This window comes from Vigna umbellata, chromosome 3 (assembly GCF_029865625.1).
Source record: "Vigna umbellata cultivar VRB3 chromosome 3, Vumbellata_1.0, whole genome shotgun sequence".
NCBI lineage: Eukaryota > Viridiplantae > Streptophyta > Magnoliopsida > Fabales > Fabaceae > Vigna > Vigna umbellata.
The window spans coordinates 49,873,615-49,891,499 of NC_142167.1; the positions used below are offsets into that span (position 1 = coordinate 49,873,615).

Sequence of the window (17,885 nt, forward strand, 5' to 3'; positions counted from 1 at the left end):
TTTCTTTTAGTTTTTAGTTTTTGATTTATTGTATCTTAAATTAATATATAAATATTATTTAATTTTTTTAAAATTATTACTTAATTATTTATAAATTAATTTTATTTTATTTAATAAAATAATAATTATTAATTTAATTTATGTATTATTATTTAAATAATAATTAAAATATTTTTTATAAGACAATATCTGTTGAAGTTTTCTTTTTTAGTTTTTAGTTTTTTAATTTATTGTATTTTAAATTAATATATAAATATTATTTAATTTTTTAAAAGTTATTATTTAATTATTTATAAATTAATTTTATTTAATAAAATAATTATTATTAATTTAATTTATGTATTATTATTTAAATAATAATTAAAATGTTTTTTAAAAATTTATTAAAATGGATGGCCACGTCCGTTGAAGTTTTTCTTTTCTTTTTAGTTTTTAATTTTTTAATTTATTGTATTTTAAATTAATATATAAATATTATTTAATTTTTTTAAAATTATTACTTAATTATTTTTAAATTAATATTTTTTTATTTAATAAAATAATTATTATTAATTTAATTTATGTATTATTATTTAAACAATAATTAAAATACTTTTTAAAAATCTATTAAACGGATGTGGCCACGTTGAAATTTTCTTTTTTTTTTTAAAATAAAAATAATAAAATAAAATATAAAATATGTAAATGGATGTCAACATTCGTTTTATAGTAAGGACAAATTAGGTATGGGGTATTGCAGGTGGTGGAGGGAGCAACACTCCATGTTAGTGGTGCTTAAAAATGAGAGAGAGAAAACAACATATAGTCGTTTTAAATGAAAAAATGGAGCCTCACATGAGCCAAGTTTTTTTTTAAAAGAAAAACGTTTTTTTAAAAAAAAAACTTTAATTATGCATGCATTCAAAGCTTTGGTCATTTTATTAGAAACAAATACATAATTGGTAGATAAGTCATAGGGATTTCACAAGGAAGAAAAAGAAGATTGAAAACAAAATTTTTGGACTTTTAAACAGAAACAAAAACGGGAATAAAGGGAACGTGAGTATTGAAAACAATGAAACTTTGTTAGAAACAAAAATAAAAACAAAAAAGGATATTTATGTATATCTATAAGAGATTTAAGCAACGACTAAAGAAGGTAGAAGATATTTTTAGGGTTAGGATTTTTTTTTTGAAGGAAACCTCTTCGAGTAACTTGATGAAACCTCCATGGAGATAAAAAAAGATGAGCGGAAGTCATGAATTGATGAAGGAATTTGTAGGTGGTTTTTGAGATGTTCTTAAAGGAGGTTATGTCAAACTACAAGTAAAGGGTTAGGAAAAGTCTTTATAAAAGACAAAACCTAGTGAACTTAGAAGAAGAGAGAATGCAATTTGGCATAATTTTTCTTATGTTTATTTTCAAGTTGATTTTACAAATGATAGAGCATTCCTTTTATAAGTGAATGAGTGACTTTAGAAAGAAGCTAAAGTTCATGAATTTAAAAAAAGTATACTGAACTAGCAAAGGTTCTTGAAATGTCCAAATGCAAAGAATAGGAACCTTCTCTTAAATTTTTAACCAAGTGCATGCATGAGAGCCTTTTCATCAATCTACCAAACGATAAAATGTATCTTAAAGCTTAAGCAAGCCAAAAGGGGCACTCTCCTTTTCCAAGGCCCATGCAATGCTAGAAGGCCAAGAACTAGCTCAATTGACAACATCTTGACAACTTTAACCTTTGTTGATTGTTTGACTCATAACTTTCTCTAGAGAACTCCAAATGAGCTGATTTATTTTTTGGAAACTAGACTCCAAAGGTTTTCAATTAACTGTAAGCAGGTACTTTCTTGACCTATGCACTTAAATTTTCAAAGTCGTCAATGTGTACTAAGCTTTCTGAATAAGTAGGTCATTGGCCCAAATATAAGGGCTAAAGAAATACATATGTAATATTTAAACTTAAGAGAAAGAAAAAAAATAAGCTTGAAACACCATCTTCACAAGATTAGAGTTCTTCTTCTTCTTCTTTCATCCTACCAACCCTGGTTAAGTTGTAATTTCTTGGATGGATCTCCATCAAGCTCCCTATATGGGTTTCCATCATTTGTTCTTGAGAAATATAAATACATAAGGTATCACGTAAATGTAAGTCTTGGCTTGAACAATGAGATTTTGTGGTTAAGCAAAAACAAAAATATAACATAATTTTTATTTAAATTTCTATTTTACATTGAACTTTATTTAAATTTTGTTTCAAATATTTATATATAATTTTTTTTATACAAATGTTAGAATTGGTTTAAAAAAATTAAATTCAAATGTAAAATTTTAAAACAATTTAATAACAATTTAAAATACATATATTTAAAACTTTAAAACAAAACTTAAATAAAGTTTAATGAAAATATAAATTTAAATATACTTACATAAAAATATTTAATGAAAATACTTAATAAAAATATCAATTTTAATAAAAATATTGTTATAAAATTTATATAAAATTTAAATAGAGTTTAATGGAGGATCATTTCACGTGGCAAAAGTAATATCAAATTATTGAAATATAAATATTTAAAACACAATAAAATTTAAAAAAACACCAGTGACACATAAATTAGGATCGTTAGTACATTACTAATCGCGCAACCCAACAAGGATCCTTTATTAAAATCTCAACAATTTTATTAGATCATTTAAATAGTCATTAAATGTTTTTCAATAACATGTTTGTAACAATTATATTCATATTTAAATCACATAAATGACATAGGGCATCTAGACTCATACACATGTAGTTTATTAAGAAAGACACATTGAAACTCACTTTTACTATTTTGCACATTAAGATCTAACTTTTTTATTGACTTGAGTATAAGAGAATTTTTTGCAAGTAAAATTATATCATTTTTCAACCTTCTGGAGCATATGTTTACCTCTTCTTTAACCACATTAACCTCTTCCTCCATGACCTTTGCGTGTCTTACCTCTGCCTCTTCACACATGACTTCATCCAATGCACCAATAACAATGAAGTTAATTACTTAAGCCTCACTAGGAACATATTTCAATATATTTGAATCTTTTCGTCATTGGCCTTTACTTAGTTAGCTAAGTATAATACCTCTCCATCAGTGAGTAATGTTTGTTTGGACCCCTTCCACCACAGTTTTATAAGATCAATACCTTTAATTAGAGATATATCTCTCCCAACATAGTGTACTCGTTGTTGTAACATCAACATTAAACAAAAAATAACAACAACCCTAGACGCATATCCCTGACATTACAGAAACAAGAAATCCTCAACTTATATAAAAACGAAAAAATGAACTTACAATTTTTTTCCAAGAATAACGATTTCGTGATTCTTCCAACACTAAAGAGTGATTTTTTCGTATTTCTTTCAACAATGGCAATTTTGTTAAACACATGTTTGATAGCAAGCACACAAACTCCACAAATTAATACTTTTTTTCCTTCGTGTTTGTACAACCTAAATGGCAAATATAAGTTAAAGTAAAGATATTTTTATCTTAAAAAAATATGTCATATAAATTTATATTATTCTAATTAATAAAATTAATTATTCTAGATTTTAACGTAAATATAATAAAATTAAAAATTATTAATACAGTGGTCACTGGTTATCGTTCCCTCAAACATAAATACAATTAAAATAGAATTTGGATACATATGTTTTAAAACTATAAACCAATAGTTACACTACATTGAAAGTATTCACTGATTCAATGGATATACTTTTTGCTGGCTGCTAACATTGGTCAACGGACAACTGCAAATCACTCTGCTTGATTGTATTCATTAATTAATACCATTACAGACAGAAGCATAATATTTCTTGCAGCAGATTCTAATTAGTCTTTGTTATCCTATCAACACTCTCATAATTTATTTATTTAAGAATTAAATATATTTTTATTCCAAAAATTTATAAAAATTATATTTTGCCTCTAAACTAAATAACAAAGTATTTTATCTATAAAATTTATAAAAGTTATGTAAAATGTTTTCTCTAACAAGATATATTATAGTCCATGTAAAATTTCATTTGTGAGATAAATGTTATTTGCATTTGTTTTATAAAATACACAAGTTAAATATTTTATAATTTAATTTAAAAAGAAATATAAGTTTTTATAATGATTTAGAACTAAAAAATATTGAAAAAAGCATATAACCATTAATAAAAAAAAGCTTAACAACAAATGGAGTAGGTCATCAAATACGTCAATGGCATACAGCAGACGACAGAAGGACCCACTGTCCAACTTATAAATAGGTTAACTTTCATACTTCAGGTTCCATTATCTACATTAAACATAGTTTAGTTGTTCCTGTCTTTAACTTTTGTTGGAGTTACTTTGTTTTTGAGTTGCAGGTTAATTGAAATGGCAATGGAATACGAAGTTGAGCATCCAAGGAAGGCTTATGGATGGGCAGCAAGGGATGCATCTGGTCTTCTCTCCCCATTTTTCTTCTCCAGAAGGTCTTTCATTCTCCTCTCAACTACCAAAAAATATATTTTAAAAAATTTATTAGCTATTTATTTATTTTAATACTTATAAATATATTTAAAAATACACTCACTTGTATATTTTAAATTGATTTTATATATTTTAAATTGATTTTATCTTTAATTAGTGTAAAATTTTCAATATTATATATTTTATGATATTCTAAATTAATTTTATTTCTAATTAATATGAATATTAACTTTCAATAATATGTTTTATGATATTGGCTTAAATTACGGTACACCTTCTATTTTTTTTTCTTTTTTCTTATTGTAGTGGTAGAAAACTAAATATAATTATATATGTCTCACATTAAACAAGTGTGAGAAATGATAAAGTTGACCGAGATATAAGATTTTGAATTAAAAACATGTTAATTTTTAGTATAGATTTGATTTACGTATTGATCTTAATTTTTTTTTTCAATAAATTTTTCCACCAGTATCTTGTTTTCAAAATTATAGTAAAATATGAATAATGTATATTAATAGTTTTATGTCACAAAAAGTTATATTAATGGATTCCTAATTCTAACATATTTTATTCATGATAGAAGACTCTTTCTTTTTTTTAATGGAACCTTATAGTTTATTTTCATGATGTGATGTCGTATGAGTGTATAATTTATCATTTAAATTGATATACGAATTATTAACTGAAATAATGATTTAGATGGTAGAGACAATGAAACAATTTTAATTTTCTTATTTCCAAATATTTTAGGTAGTGTGATAAATAAGGAGTTTTTGTTTATAATATTACTATGTCAATCGATAATTACTTTAAACAAAAATAGGGTGTCTAAAATTTTCTTTTGGAATAACAGAAAAACAGGAGAAAAGGATGTGACATTCAAGGTGTTGTACTGTGGAATATGTCATTCCGACCTTCACAAGTTGAAGAATGACTGGAGTGATTCAATTTATCCACTTGTTCCTGGGTATCATCTCTACTTTCTTTTAATAATGTCTATGTTTTTTTACCTTGGTGTCTTTTATAAATGATTTATAATTAAGTTGGTAAGAAAAAAGTATGATAAAAAATAGAAAATGGATATTTTTTACACAAAGAAAAGTGTGAAAATAGAGATAACAAAAAATAAATGGTAAACTCGTATAAAAGAAACTCTTCTAATATGTGATGAGATTACAAATAGAAGTTTGAGATTCCTAACCTTTTATTTAAAGATTATTTTAAAAAGTTGTTGAAAACATCTTTACAATATATATATTAAACCTGAGATTAGATAATAAATAATTCAACAATAGTTTGAACGTAAACAACAAATTCAACACAGAATAAATTTTATTAAAAAGTAGACTTAACTTTTCAAAATTAATTTGAAATATGAGATTTTGTATTTGTTTTTATATTTATAATTCTATTTTATCTCTAATCAATTTGGATTATCCAATAAATTATAAATAATTAATATAAGTTATATTAACTTATATTAGTTATTTATATATTATAACTTAGTCTCTGAACAAAACGAGAGATTTTTAAGATAGATTAAGGAAGTCCATTAGACATTTCACATCATTTTGTGTTTCTTTCATTTCAAAAATTTATGATAAAAGCTTAAGATTGAGTTAATTTTAATGCATAACTAATTTCAGGCGTGAGATTGTTGGAGAAGTAACGGAAGTGGGAAGCAAAGTAGAAAAGTTTAAGATTGGAGACAAGGTGGCAGTGGGATGTTTGGTTGGGTCTTGTTCCTCATGCGAAAATTGTGTCAACAATCTTGAGAATTACTGCCAACAAGCGATTCCCTCATATGGTGCCAAGTATGTGGATGGTAGCATCACATATGGGGGTTTCTCTGACTTCATGGTTGCAGACGAACACTTTGTTGTCAACATTCCAAATGGCCTACCTCTTGATGTTGCTGCACCTCTCCTTTGCGCAGGGATCACAGTGTATGGACCTTTGAGATATTTTGGCCTTGACAAACCTGGTATGCATGTAGGAGTGGTTGGCCTTGGTGGATTGGGCCATCTGGCTGTGAAGTTTGCCAAAGCCCTTGGCTTGAAAGTCACTGTCATTAGTACCTCTCCTAGTAAGGAACAAGAAGCCATTCAACATCTTGGAGCAGATTACTTTGTGCTTAGTAGAGACCAGGATCAAATGAAGGTGTCTTATTTTGTTCTTTCTCTCACACCATGTTTTTCAAATTATGATATACTGATATTGTTATTGTTTGTGTGTTTGACCATTTTATGGTTTATTTTCTAGGATTGTGTTTGACTATCTTATATTACGATTTTTACCAAATAAGTGTGACTAGTCATAAGTTAGAAAGTATTGTCATTTAATTTTGTCACCTGTAACTTTGTATGTAGGCTGCAAAATGCACCTTGGATGGTATAATTGATACTGTTTATGCGGTTCATCCTATCATGTCCTTGATTGATCTGTTAAAGTCTCATGGAAAGCTAGTGACGGTTGGAGCACCAGAGAAGCCTCTCGAGTTGCTACTTCCGTCTTTAATTTTGGGTAAGAATCATATATAAATTAGCTACAAAATTTTGGATTGGTTACATTTTATGTCCATCTTAAATTTCGATTAAATTTCTATTAATTTTTTATTAATTATTTTAAACTTTTATATTTTTTAATTAAACTTTCGTTGTTTAATTTATTTATGTTAATTAGGTGAGGTGACTATTATTTTCTTTGGTCGTCTCCTTTATTTATGTTTATATATTAAGAATTATAAAGTTCTACAAAGAATATTGAAGTTAATATAAACCAATAATTAATTTTTATTTTTTTAATTGAAAATGTGTTGTATGAAAAGAGTGCTCCATCGATGATAGTGGCAAAATAGTCTTTTAGTAGCCTTTTATGTTAACGTGGAAGTCATAAGAAAATATGATGAACTCCATTACCAATATACTTTCGATGAGTAATAAAAGTCACATTGTTTTACATTAATCGCATCGATATTATTATATTATTGATATTATTATATTGAACACATCTTCATGAAGAAAAATAAGCAAATATTAAAAAAATAACCACATCACGAAATTAATTCAAACATTAAATAAAAAAATTCTCAATTAAAAAAATAAATATTTTAAACACTCAATGAACAAAAAATTTAATAAAAAACTCGATTTAAAATATGTAAATGTATGAAACAGTCTAAAGTTTATTAAATCCAACATTTTTTATCTCTAAGATTTTAAATTAATATAAGACAATGGATATTAATATTATTGTAAGGTTTATAATTCCATATTATTGACAGGGAGAAAAAGTATAGCGGGAAGTTACATTGGAGGAATAAAGGAGACACAAGAAATGATAGATTTCGCAGCAGAACACAATGTTAGAGCAGAAATTGAGGTAATTCCAATGGATTATGTTAACACAGCAATGGAGCGTCTACTCAAAGCTGACGTTAAATATCGATTTGTGATTGACGTTGGCAACACGTTGAAGCCCTACCCTTCTACCACTTTGGACTGATTCACGTTCACTTATAAAACACAAAGTGACCACTATATTTCGAATACCTAGTGTGATTTGCCACATATGTATTTTCTTTTCAATAATGGATTGTTGGATTTTATTTCCATATTTTCTATTATACTGTTTTATTTTAACAACTTAAAATTTAATACTTTATAATAAATTTAATTTTATAGTTTTTAAATTGAATTGTTTGAATTTGAAATTCGAAAAAAATACGTGACAAGCTAATTAACCACAGAAACTAGGTATTTACACCATCTTAGTGAAAGAAATTAATTACTAAATCCAATAGTTAGTATATAGCCTCTCATAATCGAGTTGTATATTCAATACACTTCTAATGCAAACATATAGTGACTCGTTAACAATAAATTGATTATTAAAGGTTAATTTTTTTAAAACTTACTTTTTTTTTTCTTTCTTTTTTTTCTTCTCCAAACTCACTTCCATCTCCATCCCTTCGTCTTCTTCTTTTATATTACCACCTTGCCCGTCAACACTCCCATTCTATTAGTTGTTAAAGTAAATGAGCCTCTTTTAAGTGAATAAGATTTTTGATGATAATAAAACACTCATTATATCTAACGATGAAGTCTCTGGTTAGAAGTAAAAAAAAAAACATTAAACAACTACAAGTGAACATCTTATAAATATAATGAGTTATAATAATCGATTAATATATTTTACAGATCAAAGTATATAATTTCTATGTGTATTTTCATATGCTTAATTGATAATATTTAAGAATTATGAATATTAATGTAAGTTGAAAGTTTGACAAATGCAAAAAGTCAAGTTTTAACATTAGACAAGTCTAAGTAGTAAACAAGTAATTGCGTTAGACTAATACATTAAAGGTAATCACTTGATAAAAACATTAGATGATTTAAGTCTCTAGATAACATAAGGTGTTAGACTACTAAAGTGTTAAATGACTCAAAGGGTTAGACATCCTAAGAAAGGTTAAGCCATTGTACAACTACAAGGTGTTAGACGACCTAAACAGTAGAACTCAATTTTACACTAAACAAGTTAAAACACACCTTGATATTTGCTGAGTATTTGAAAAATACTTAGTATAATCATGGACATAGACATTTATACGCTGAATCACGTTAAATTCTTGTATTGCTTATTTCTCTCTTTCCACATTTATTGTTTTGTTCCTAACACCATTATTTTTGTATTAGCACCCTACACATTTACTTATATAATATAGTTAAACAAGTTTAACCCCAATTGTATCACATAGTTTTGTACATATTAGTAAAAAAAGGTAAGTACATGGAAATTTGTTTTCTATTTTATTAGGAATGAGAATTCTTGCAATCAAACTTAGTATGCATGCCCTACAATGGACATGTAATTTTTTTTGTATGGATTTGCCATCTAGTTAAAAGCTATTTTCTTAGTTATTTTAGTTTGACATGTGAGCCGATGAATGATTGACTTTTAATTGGTGTGACACTTTGGATAGTTGTCAAACTTTTCCTCCTAGCTTGACATTGTGTGTTAACTACTATTCTTCTATAAACCCTAAGACCCAGTTCAAATGCAAGGCTTGGTAATGTTATAGAATACTCGACACTTGGAAGGTGAAATGTGAGTTTTAGGTCTCCATTTCTCAATCAAAGTAGTGACTAAGGTGTGATCCACTTTTAAATGCATTAGTTTAGAAATTTGAGCTAATACTGCTTGCTTCCATATTGAAACTATTAAAAAGTGTGATCCTAGCATTGAATTAAAATAAAATTGTAAAACATCATTTGTAAGTTTATACAAAAATGAACAAATTAACATACCTTTGAAAGAAAATATGTTAAAAAAAATAATGAACTTGCCATAACAATAATGAATGAAGGGAAACCTAGATTGCCATTGATTCCACGATAACATTCTATGTCATATAAATTTATATTATTGTAATTAATAAAATTAATTATTCTAGGTTTTCACGTAAATATAATAAAATTAAAAGTTATTAATACAGTGGTCACTGGTTATCATTCCCTCAAACATAAATACCATTAAAATAGAATTTGGATACATATGTTTTAAAACTGTAATTTACATTGAAAGTATTGACTAATTCAATGCATATACGTTTGCTGGCTGCGCTAACAATGGTCAACGGACTACTGCAAATCACTCTGTTTGATTGTATTCATTAATTAATACCATTACAGACATAAGCATGATATTTCTTGTAGCATATTCTAATTAGACTTTGTTATCCTATCAACACTCTCATAATTTTTATTTATTTAAGAATTAAATATATTTTTATTCCAAAAATTTTATAAAAATTATATTTTTCCTCTAAATTAAATAATAAAATATTTATCTGTAAAATTTATAAAAGTTGTGTAAAATGTTTTCTCTAACATGATATATTATAGTCCATGTAAAATTTCATTTGTGAGATAAATGTTATTTACATTTGTTTTATAAAATACATAAATTAAATATATTTATAATTTAATTCAAAAATATATATAATTTCTTTATAATGATTTAGAAGTAAAAAAATATTAAAAGAAGCATATAACCATTAATAAAAAAATCGCTTAACAACAAATGTAGTAGGTCATCAATTAAGTCAATGGCAAACAGCACACGACAGAAGGACCCACTGTCCAATTTATGTATAGTTAGCTTTCTTAATTAAGGAACTTCAGGTTCCATTATATACATTAAACATTGTTTTATTGTTCCTGTCTTTAACTTTTGTTGGATTTACTTTGTGTTTGAGTTGCAGGTTAATTGAAATGGCAGTGGAATATGAAGTTGAGCATCCAAGGAAGGCTTATGGATGGGTAGCTAGCGATACATCTGGTCTTCTCTCCCCATTTTTCTTCTCCAGAAGGTCTTTCATCCTCCTCTCAACTACCAAAAAATATATTTTAAAAAGCTTATTAGTTACTTATTTATTTTCATACTTATAAATATACTTGAAAGTATTCGATTTTAGCTTTTATATATATTATTTTTAACAAGTTATTGTTTGTTTTATGATATTGGCTTATAAAGGCTTTTAATAGAAAACTAAATATAAGTATAAGTCTCACAAATGATAAAGTTACTGAGATAAAAAAAACAAATCATAAATTCATTAATTTTGAATTGAAAATCATGTTAATTTTTTAAATAGATTTGATTTGGGTATTGATCTTAATTTTTTTTTAATAAATTTTTCCAACAGTTATAAGACTCGGAAAAATAGGGATTATAGAAATAAAGTAGTCCTGAGACTTTAAGCTTTTGTTTGAAAATTAGTGTTTTTTAGTGTATATTTTTGTTTGAACATAATTGTTATGTTATTTCTTTATTTTTATATTTCTGCCTAGGGACAAAAGGGTATTTTACCTTTATTTAATTGGTGTTGAAATTAATTAAGGGGGTAGTTTGGTGTTTAGAAGCCTTAGAAACTCTAAATCAAAAAAACATAAGAAGAGAAGAGATTGACGTTTTGGGAGAAGAAGAGAGAGAGCGATGAGAAACTCTTAGTGTAAAGAAAGATTGGCCGTGTTTTAGGATTGTAGGTAAAGCCTTATGATTGATCAAAGTATGGGGAAACTTATCTTTGTTTGTTTATAGTTGTATGTTATATGTGTTCTTGATTATCTTGTGGTTATTGTTGAGTAAGAGTTTGTGTTGTTAAGGATAAAAAATAATGAACTTGCCATAACAGTAGTGAATGAAGGGAAACCTAGATTGTTGTTGATTTCACAATAACATGTATGTGATTGAATGTAACTTTGTAAAGGAGAAAAGTGCAACAAAGTAGTTTAGTAGCAAAGACAAGTTTTTTTTTCAACAGTACATAACTGATAAAATTTGTTTAGTTTTATATATAGAGAACGGTGAGTGAACCTAGAGTGTCAATAGGAACAAAGGAAATCTTAATCATTGTATGGAGCAACACTTTGTTTAGGTCTTTGAGCAAATGTTTAGGCAATAACAACCCAAATACTTTTTAGTTTGTTATGGATTTTAAATTCATTAGAGCTAATGTTAGAGAAGATAAAAGTCCTATTAATATGGTGTTTCTTTAACCCTAAGGTTAAATGTGAATTAGTCTATACATGTACACAAATGTTAGAGTTTTCTATCAGATTGTCATACCAACTAATTTTTAGGTAAGTAGTTAGTTCAATATCACAAGTATTAATATATTTTCTTTTTAGTATAATAAGAAAAATAAATATTCTAGTACAAACACTTTAATTTTGTTAGTGTTGATTGAAATTTGTTAATGATTAGAATAATTAAGCACATGTTTTATCTTTAGTAATTATGACATGTGTTTATTAAATCCTAAAAAATTAACCTTAATATGCAGTTAACCTTGAAGGGATTTTAAATTTCAAACAAAAAACAAGATTAATTCTATATTAAGTTTAATTTTTCCTATGATAAACACACACGATCATTATTGTACTATATGACCACTCTGTCAGCCAAGGACCGAGCTGTTGACCATCCAGTAAGGAATCTATCGGTCTAGAACAGTCATTAACTGGTAATTAATCTGGACAATAATAGGAATTAATGGGCAATTAAGGAAAATAATAGTTATTTATTGGTGTTCAATGAGTCAAACCTAATGGTAATTAACTCTAGTTACTAATCTTTATTACAAGATTATTATGAAAAGTGCTGAGAGTGTCTTCTGCAGGCACCTCCCCCACGACTAGGACAAGGAGAAGAAAGAAACTAGTGTAACTTGGAGGATGGAGCAGACAACTTTAAATACTTTGGGTTAAGGATCACAACCCTACCAACACATTTACTAAAAGACCAAACATCTATTTAATCACCTCAATCACTAAGGCAATTCAAATAAAACTAACGAATAAAAGTTGTGTACAAAGATTATTATTTTTTTCTTATTGTACTAAGAACAAAACATGACAATACTTTTTGCATTGAATTGACAATTTACCCTTGATTTATTACTGGTGTTTATGGTGTTACCAAGTATAGTGTACATATGTTATTGTGAGAAAGTTTAAATAAGGTTCATGATAGATTCTAAGGTTCTTCGATGGTTTTATTGTGAGAACATATATTATTTGTTTATGGTTTTATTTTTATTTTGTTTCTTTTTTAATCATATTTTATCTGTCTTGACAACAAATGATTATTAAGTTTTGAGTGTGAACCAAATCGAGATCTCATAACATATAATTTATAGTGACACTTTCACATGAATAACCTTTATATATAAGAAAAATGTATTACTCAATAAACACAATTTGATTTCTTTCCTTTGCTCAGTAATAATTTTGTACAGTACACCAATTCCCACTAAAGATGTAGCTTCGCTTCACCTTGTTTTTAGTTATACACCACATTTTACTTTTTCCAATTATTTACACATTGTACAACAATTATACTTCACTCAGTGCGATTGACAGAGATGAATTTCTGTTGGGGTTCTTGCTTAATTTGTTCCTTAGTTTTATGACTATGTTGAGCCAAACAAACGCTTCCTCCCTTTGGGGGCGGTTTGCATAAAGTATCCACAGAACAAGACAAAGCAAGACACCAATTGAAATTAGACCCAATCCTACATTGATAAGCTTAAGATAATAGTTCAATGGAGGACAGTAACGTGAAGTAATTTCTTTGAATGTCTCCCTCACAAAATTGCAATTCTGAAGGCTAAGTAAAATTGGAGTATAATGTTCCAGTGCATAACTTTCGTTAACTACTGCCACTAACTCCGAGTATATCTCTGGGGTCACCCTGCCGATACTTGAGCAAACACCATACTCAGATATCTTACATTCATACCTCTTCCAAACCTATTAAGAAGTTCAAACAAAGAATTAGATGAATTACCTAAACATTATTAAGAAGTGAATTTTTAAACCTAACTCAACCTTATAAAACCGGCTTATAAGGTGAGCTTTGCACCTACTTGTATATTATAATTTGACTTTATCTCTAGTCGATGTGGGACTTTCAACTAACATCATTACAAGAAATAAATACAAAAACAATAACATAATTCAATTCAATTGCATTAATAAGTATACCAATGAAGCTTTGGCGGAGGGAACTTCTTGAGGCGTACACTGGCGTTTTCGAAAGAGAGAGTCAAAGGGATAGCACAAAGGGGGCATTGAAGGTCCAGATTGGTTGTAATAGTTCATACTACCTTGTGATGGACTTGCATCAGCAGTGTCATAGATGAACCGATTCACAATACTAACAATATTGGTAACCACTTGTTTACTCTGGAAAAGTGTCTTGTTTGTGGTTCTCTGATCAACACATGGAAGGATGTTGCTAAGAGCAGATTCTGCATGTGGATTCTCCACCCATTCTTCCATGGCCATGCACGTGTCACAGATTGCACTACAATAGAAATAAATTAATCATGCCTGGTCCACTGACTAAGTAATAAGTGATAAGTAAAGTGTTGGAAATAATACCAGTGAAACTAAGTCCTACATTTGTTTGGAAGTCTCACCTCCACTAGAGATAAAGTCAATTTATAATATATAAATGAGTGCAAACCTCATCTTATAAGTCGGTTTATGGGTTGAGTTAGGTTTAACGTTCATTTTTTAACAAATTGAGTAGAAATGACAAATACCTTGAGATTTTGAATTAAAAGTAGTATCAATTTCTTATATGGGTTGGATTGAAGTTATATATATATATATATATATATATATATATATATATATATATATATATATAATCTGTCTCTAACTGACCCTAATATTAGGTTAAGAAAGGAAATCCAAAGCTATTTGGATAAACTTCTCTACAAATGTTTTTAGAATAAACAAATAAGAATGGAAATTAAAACAAATTTCTCCCTAATGAACTCATTTTTAGCTTGTTCATTGTGAATGAGCAAGCTACATTGGCCTTACTTATTAAGGATTGAGAACACTCCACAAAGAATGAATGTGGTTGCAACCAATAACCATCCACTGATAACAAATCTGCATTGAAATATTAAAATATAAAAACGGTCCTTGAGACAGAAACATTAATAAGCAAAGGTAATAATCACAACTTACACCAGGATAGCATGTTGATATCCAAGGATAGACAGGACTGAAGAAAACATAGAAGTAGATCATGAGCAAGAATGTAGGTAGAAAATTAGCTCAAATTTTGGAAGAAGTTATCATCAATAATACATACTTAACCCGATTAGAGCCAGTAGTAGCATCATTGCTGCCATTATAATCAAAGCAAGACGCCTGCAAAATGAATCAGTTTACCATATGTATGTCTATATTAAATTGCATATACTGATAACTGAAGAGTGTGAAGTTTATGAAAACATACACAGCATTAAATACTTTTCGTATTTTAACAGAATTTTCATTTGTGTGGTTAGAAAGTGTATCTGCTGCTGTATTTAGATCCACATTCAAATTGTCAATATCCTCCATGATATCAGATGGAAGAAACATCTCTGCCACTTTGATAGATTTGGCAAGAGACAGGTACTCTGTAACATTTCTTAGAGTGTGCACTGTGTAATTTGACTGATTCACAACGTAATGGAGAGTATCAATTGCCTCACCATTGAATTTTTCCTGCCCAAAAGAGAGAACTATACATCCAGTCCTGTGGGATCAAAAGAGGATATAAAATGTTAACCAGGTAACATTTACCAGCAAAGCTTGAATGGAATAACCAGTTAAATCAATTTTTAATTCACCATTTGAAATTGATACTTCTAACAAGATTTTTTCAGTATTTTTAGTAACCAACATGTAATAAATATGTAAATTTTGGTCTTAATAATAGCTTTATCATTAATCACTGTTAACACAAAGTTTCAGAAAGTTTCAGAGTAACTATCAAAATTGGTCTTAGTCGACGTAAAACTTCTAACAATTTAATCCATGATTTCTGATTCCAGGGATTTGAATATGATGATTTACGTGGGTGGACTTCTTTCAAGTGCCAAACAGAAAATGTTTAGGCTAAATGCAGGATTAGCTACACAATAGACAATAAAACAAAGATACTTGTCGCCCTAGATTTTAACAAAGAGACATTAAATCATATCAAAGTTGAGAGGATTACGTTACAACACAGGTGAATAACAACAGCAACACAAGCCAGACTCTTTGCAAACGATTTGAACCTTTATCCTTGATTGTAATTCCCCATCCACAGCATAGATGAATCACTAGTGCCAAGCCAAATGAAATAAACCATAGGACAGCAACTGTGAAGCCAGCCACACCAGTGAATCCAACTGACTGAACACACAAGAGTTTGAAACTGATTAATTCAGTTGAAGAGAACACCAAAATTTTGAGTCTATTGGGAACATCAGGAAAGTAAAGAATCGCCCAAAGAACTACATAACTGAAAAGTACAATCTCAACTTAAGATATATCATTTCAAAAGTAGAAAAAAGTGAAAAGGAGCTCTAATAAAACAAACTCAACAAGAACATCGTCAAGTCCAATTCAAACAAACTGATCAAATATCCTGAGTGGGGTCGGTCGGAAACTCCGGGAAGAACAACATACTAGAGTGTCAAATATAACAGGAATGAGATGGGAAGATACATAATAAATTAGCATCAGTCATTTGAAAACACGATGAAAATGAAGCATTGTAGCTCTTACGGCCCAATAATGTCGATTTGCAATGTCCCAGCCACCTTGGTAACACCGAAATCTGCGTAGAATGTCAGGCCTATTGGTCCTGTTTGCTGCTAGGACAAGAGTACCCTTAGTCTCGGGTCGTGGTTCTGGAGCTACTTGTGCGACTTCATTCTTCCACGGACCCAAATTCTCTTCCCCTTAAAACAAAAAAGGCAAGGTAAGAACAAAACAAAATATGTTAATATGGACGAAACCAGGGTGCAGTTCAAACATGCTGTTGGATTTGTTTTCCAATAAAACACACATAATAAACATACTCTTTCCTTAAATAGAAACATTATTTGTTATGGAATGAAGAATATGCCTTGTTTCATTGGAAGATGTCAAAATTCACGTAAGCATTTAGCAATACCATTGTCAATCTGATCAGCTTATGTGATCCAATTTTCTTGATATTAAATATGAAACGAAGCACTAGTGGTTACGTATTATTTCATTTTACATTCCCATCTTTCAGAGAAACCAAACAATTGTGAGAAAATCAGATTTACAGCTAGCGCACCATAGTTACCAAGGTAAAACACGTTCCCTGTAATCAAAGTACCAGAGACACCAACCTAGGATAAACTTTATGGGATGTTTGATGGACCCACTTGGAGATAAAGCTGAAATAAAGTGAACAGAGAGTGCTAGGGGGAAGATGAAGAAGAGCAAATGAAACACAATCAAGGAAGCAAACTTCATTGCCACAAGAAAGTTCAGTGTTGAGAGCTTAAAAGATGGCACCCCATCATTTTGGATCCTCAAGAAATCTTAGAGGTTGATCATGGTGACAGTGTTTATTTAGGATTGTGTTGCATTCTAACTAAAAATTGGAACTTTGGATGATTTATGGAACTGGGGAGGAGGGGGCAAGTGGGGTTGTGATGAAGACTTAAAAGCGATGGAAAACGAAAAAGGTGGGTGTGATTTAATTAAAAGCAGTTTAATTTGTTTCTTTTTCCTGCTGTGATTAAAACCCACTGAGTTAAGTAAAGCAATGCCGCAACTTTTGAAAATTGATGTGATATTTGCAATTGGATTGCATTTTGTTTATTATTTTTTATGTGATCTAGTTAGTATCTCCATTTTTTTTTCTTAACTATTTCATATTTATTTTCAAGGTAAAACTTTATTTTTAATTTCAAGATAAATATCTATTCCTATTTTTATCTCCACATTCAATGGATTTTTGTCTTATAGGATAAAAGGTGTACGTGCTTATAGATTTTTTTTATTATTTTC

The 17,885-nt window shown here is 28.6% G+C and overlaps 2 protein-coding genes across 2 annotated transcripts; one reads left to right on the plus strand and one right to left on the minus strand.

The window, feature by feature from the left end:
* The first annotated feature begins 4,332 nt into the window (after positions 1-4,332).
* On the plus strand, positions 4,333-8,114 carry LOC124834696 (putative mannitol dehydrogenase). The gene is made up of 5 exons (XM_088110915.1): positions 4,333-4,490; positions 5,345-5,458; positions 6,138-6,651; positions 6,861-7,014; positions 7,775-8,114. Exons 1-5 carry the CDS (start codon positions 4,393-4,395, stop codon positions 7,993-7,995), a joined length of 1,101 nt encoding a protein of 366 aa, XP_087967041.1. The 5' UTR covers positions 4,333-4,392; the 3' UTR covers positions 7,996-8,114.
* A 4,985-nt stretch (positions 8,115-13,099) lies between these two features.
* On the minus strand, positions 13,100-17,502 carry LOC124834698 (uncharacterized). The gene is made up of 9 exons (XM_047309459.2): positions 17,219-17,502; positions 16,623-16,798; positions 16,069-16,247; positions 15,319-15,603; positions 15,172-15,230; positions 15,045-15,081; positions 14,895-14,966; positions 14,046-14,367; positions 13,100-13,811 (listed from the first exon to the last, which is right to left on the minus strand). The coding sequence occupies exons 1-9, from the start codon at positions 17,343-17,345 to the stop codon at positions 13,395-13,397; spliced, it is 1,674 nt and encodes a 557-aa protein (XP_047165415.2). The 5' UTR covers positions 17,346-17,502; the 3' UTR covers positions 13,100-13,394.
* Positions 17,503-17,885: the final 383 nt, after the last annotated feature.

What these genes read in the sequence shown, in the direction of transcription:
- LOC124834696 (XM_088110915.1), top strand. Translation starts at nt 4,393, where the DNA reads ATGGCAATGGAATACGAAGTTGAGCATCCAAGGAAGGCTTATGGATGG. An exon ending in ATTTATCCACTTGTTCCTGG is followed by an intron (nt 5,459 to 6,137) that starts GTATCATCTCTA and finishes AACTAATTTCAG; the next exon opens with GCGTGAGATTGTTGGAGAAG. An exon ending in GAGACCAGGATCAAATGAAG is followed by an intron (nt 6,652 to 6,860) that starts GTGTCTTATTTT and finishes CTTTGTATGTAG; the next exon opens with GCTGCAAAATGCACCTTGGA.
- LOC124834698 (XM_047309459.2), bottom strand. Translation starts at nt 17,345, where the DNA reads ATGAAGTTTGCTTCCTTGATTGTGTTTCATTTGCTCTTCTTCATCTTC. An exon ending in TTATTCACCTGTGTTGTAAC is followed by an intron (nt 15,604 to 16,068) that starts GTAATCCTCTCA and finishes TTGATCCCACAG; the next exon opens with GACTGGATGTATAGTTCTCT. An exon ending in CCTCCGCCAAAGCTTCATTG is followed by an intron (nt 13,812 to 14,045) that starts GTATACTTATTA and finishes ACTTCTTAATAG; the next exon opens with GTTTGGAAGAGGTATGAATG.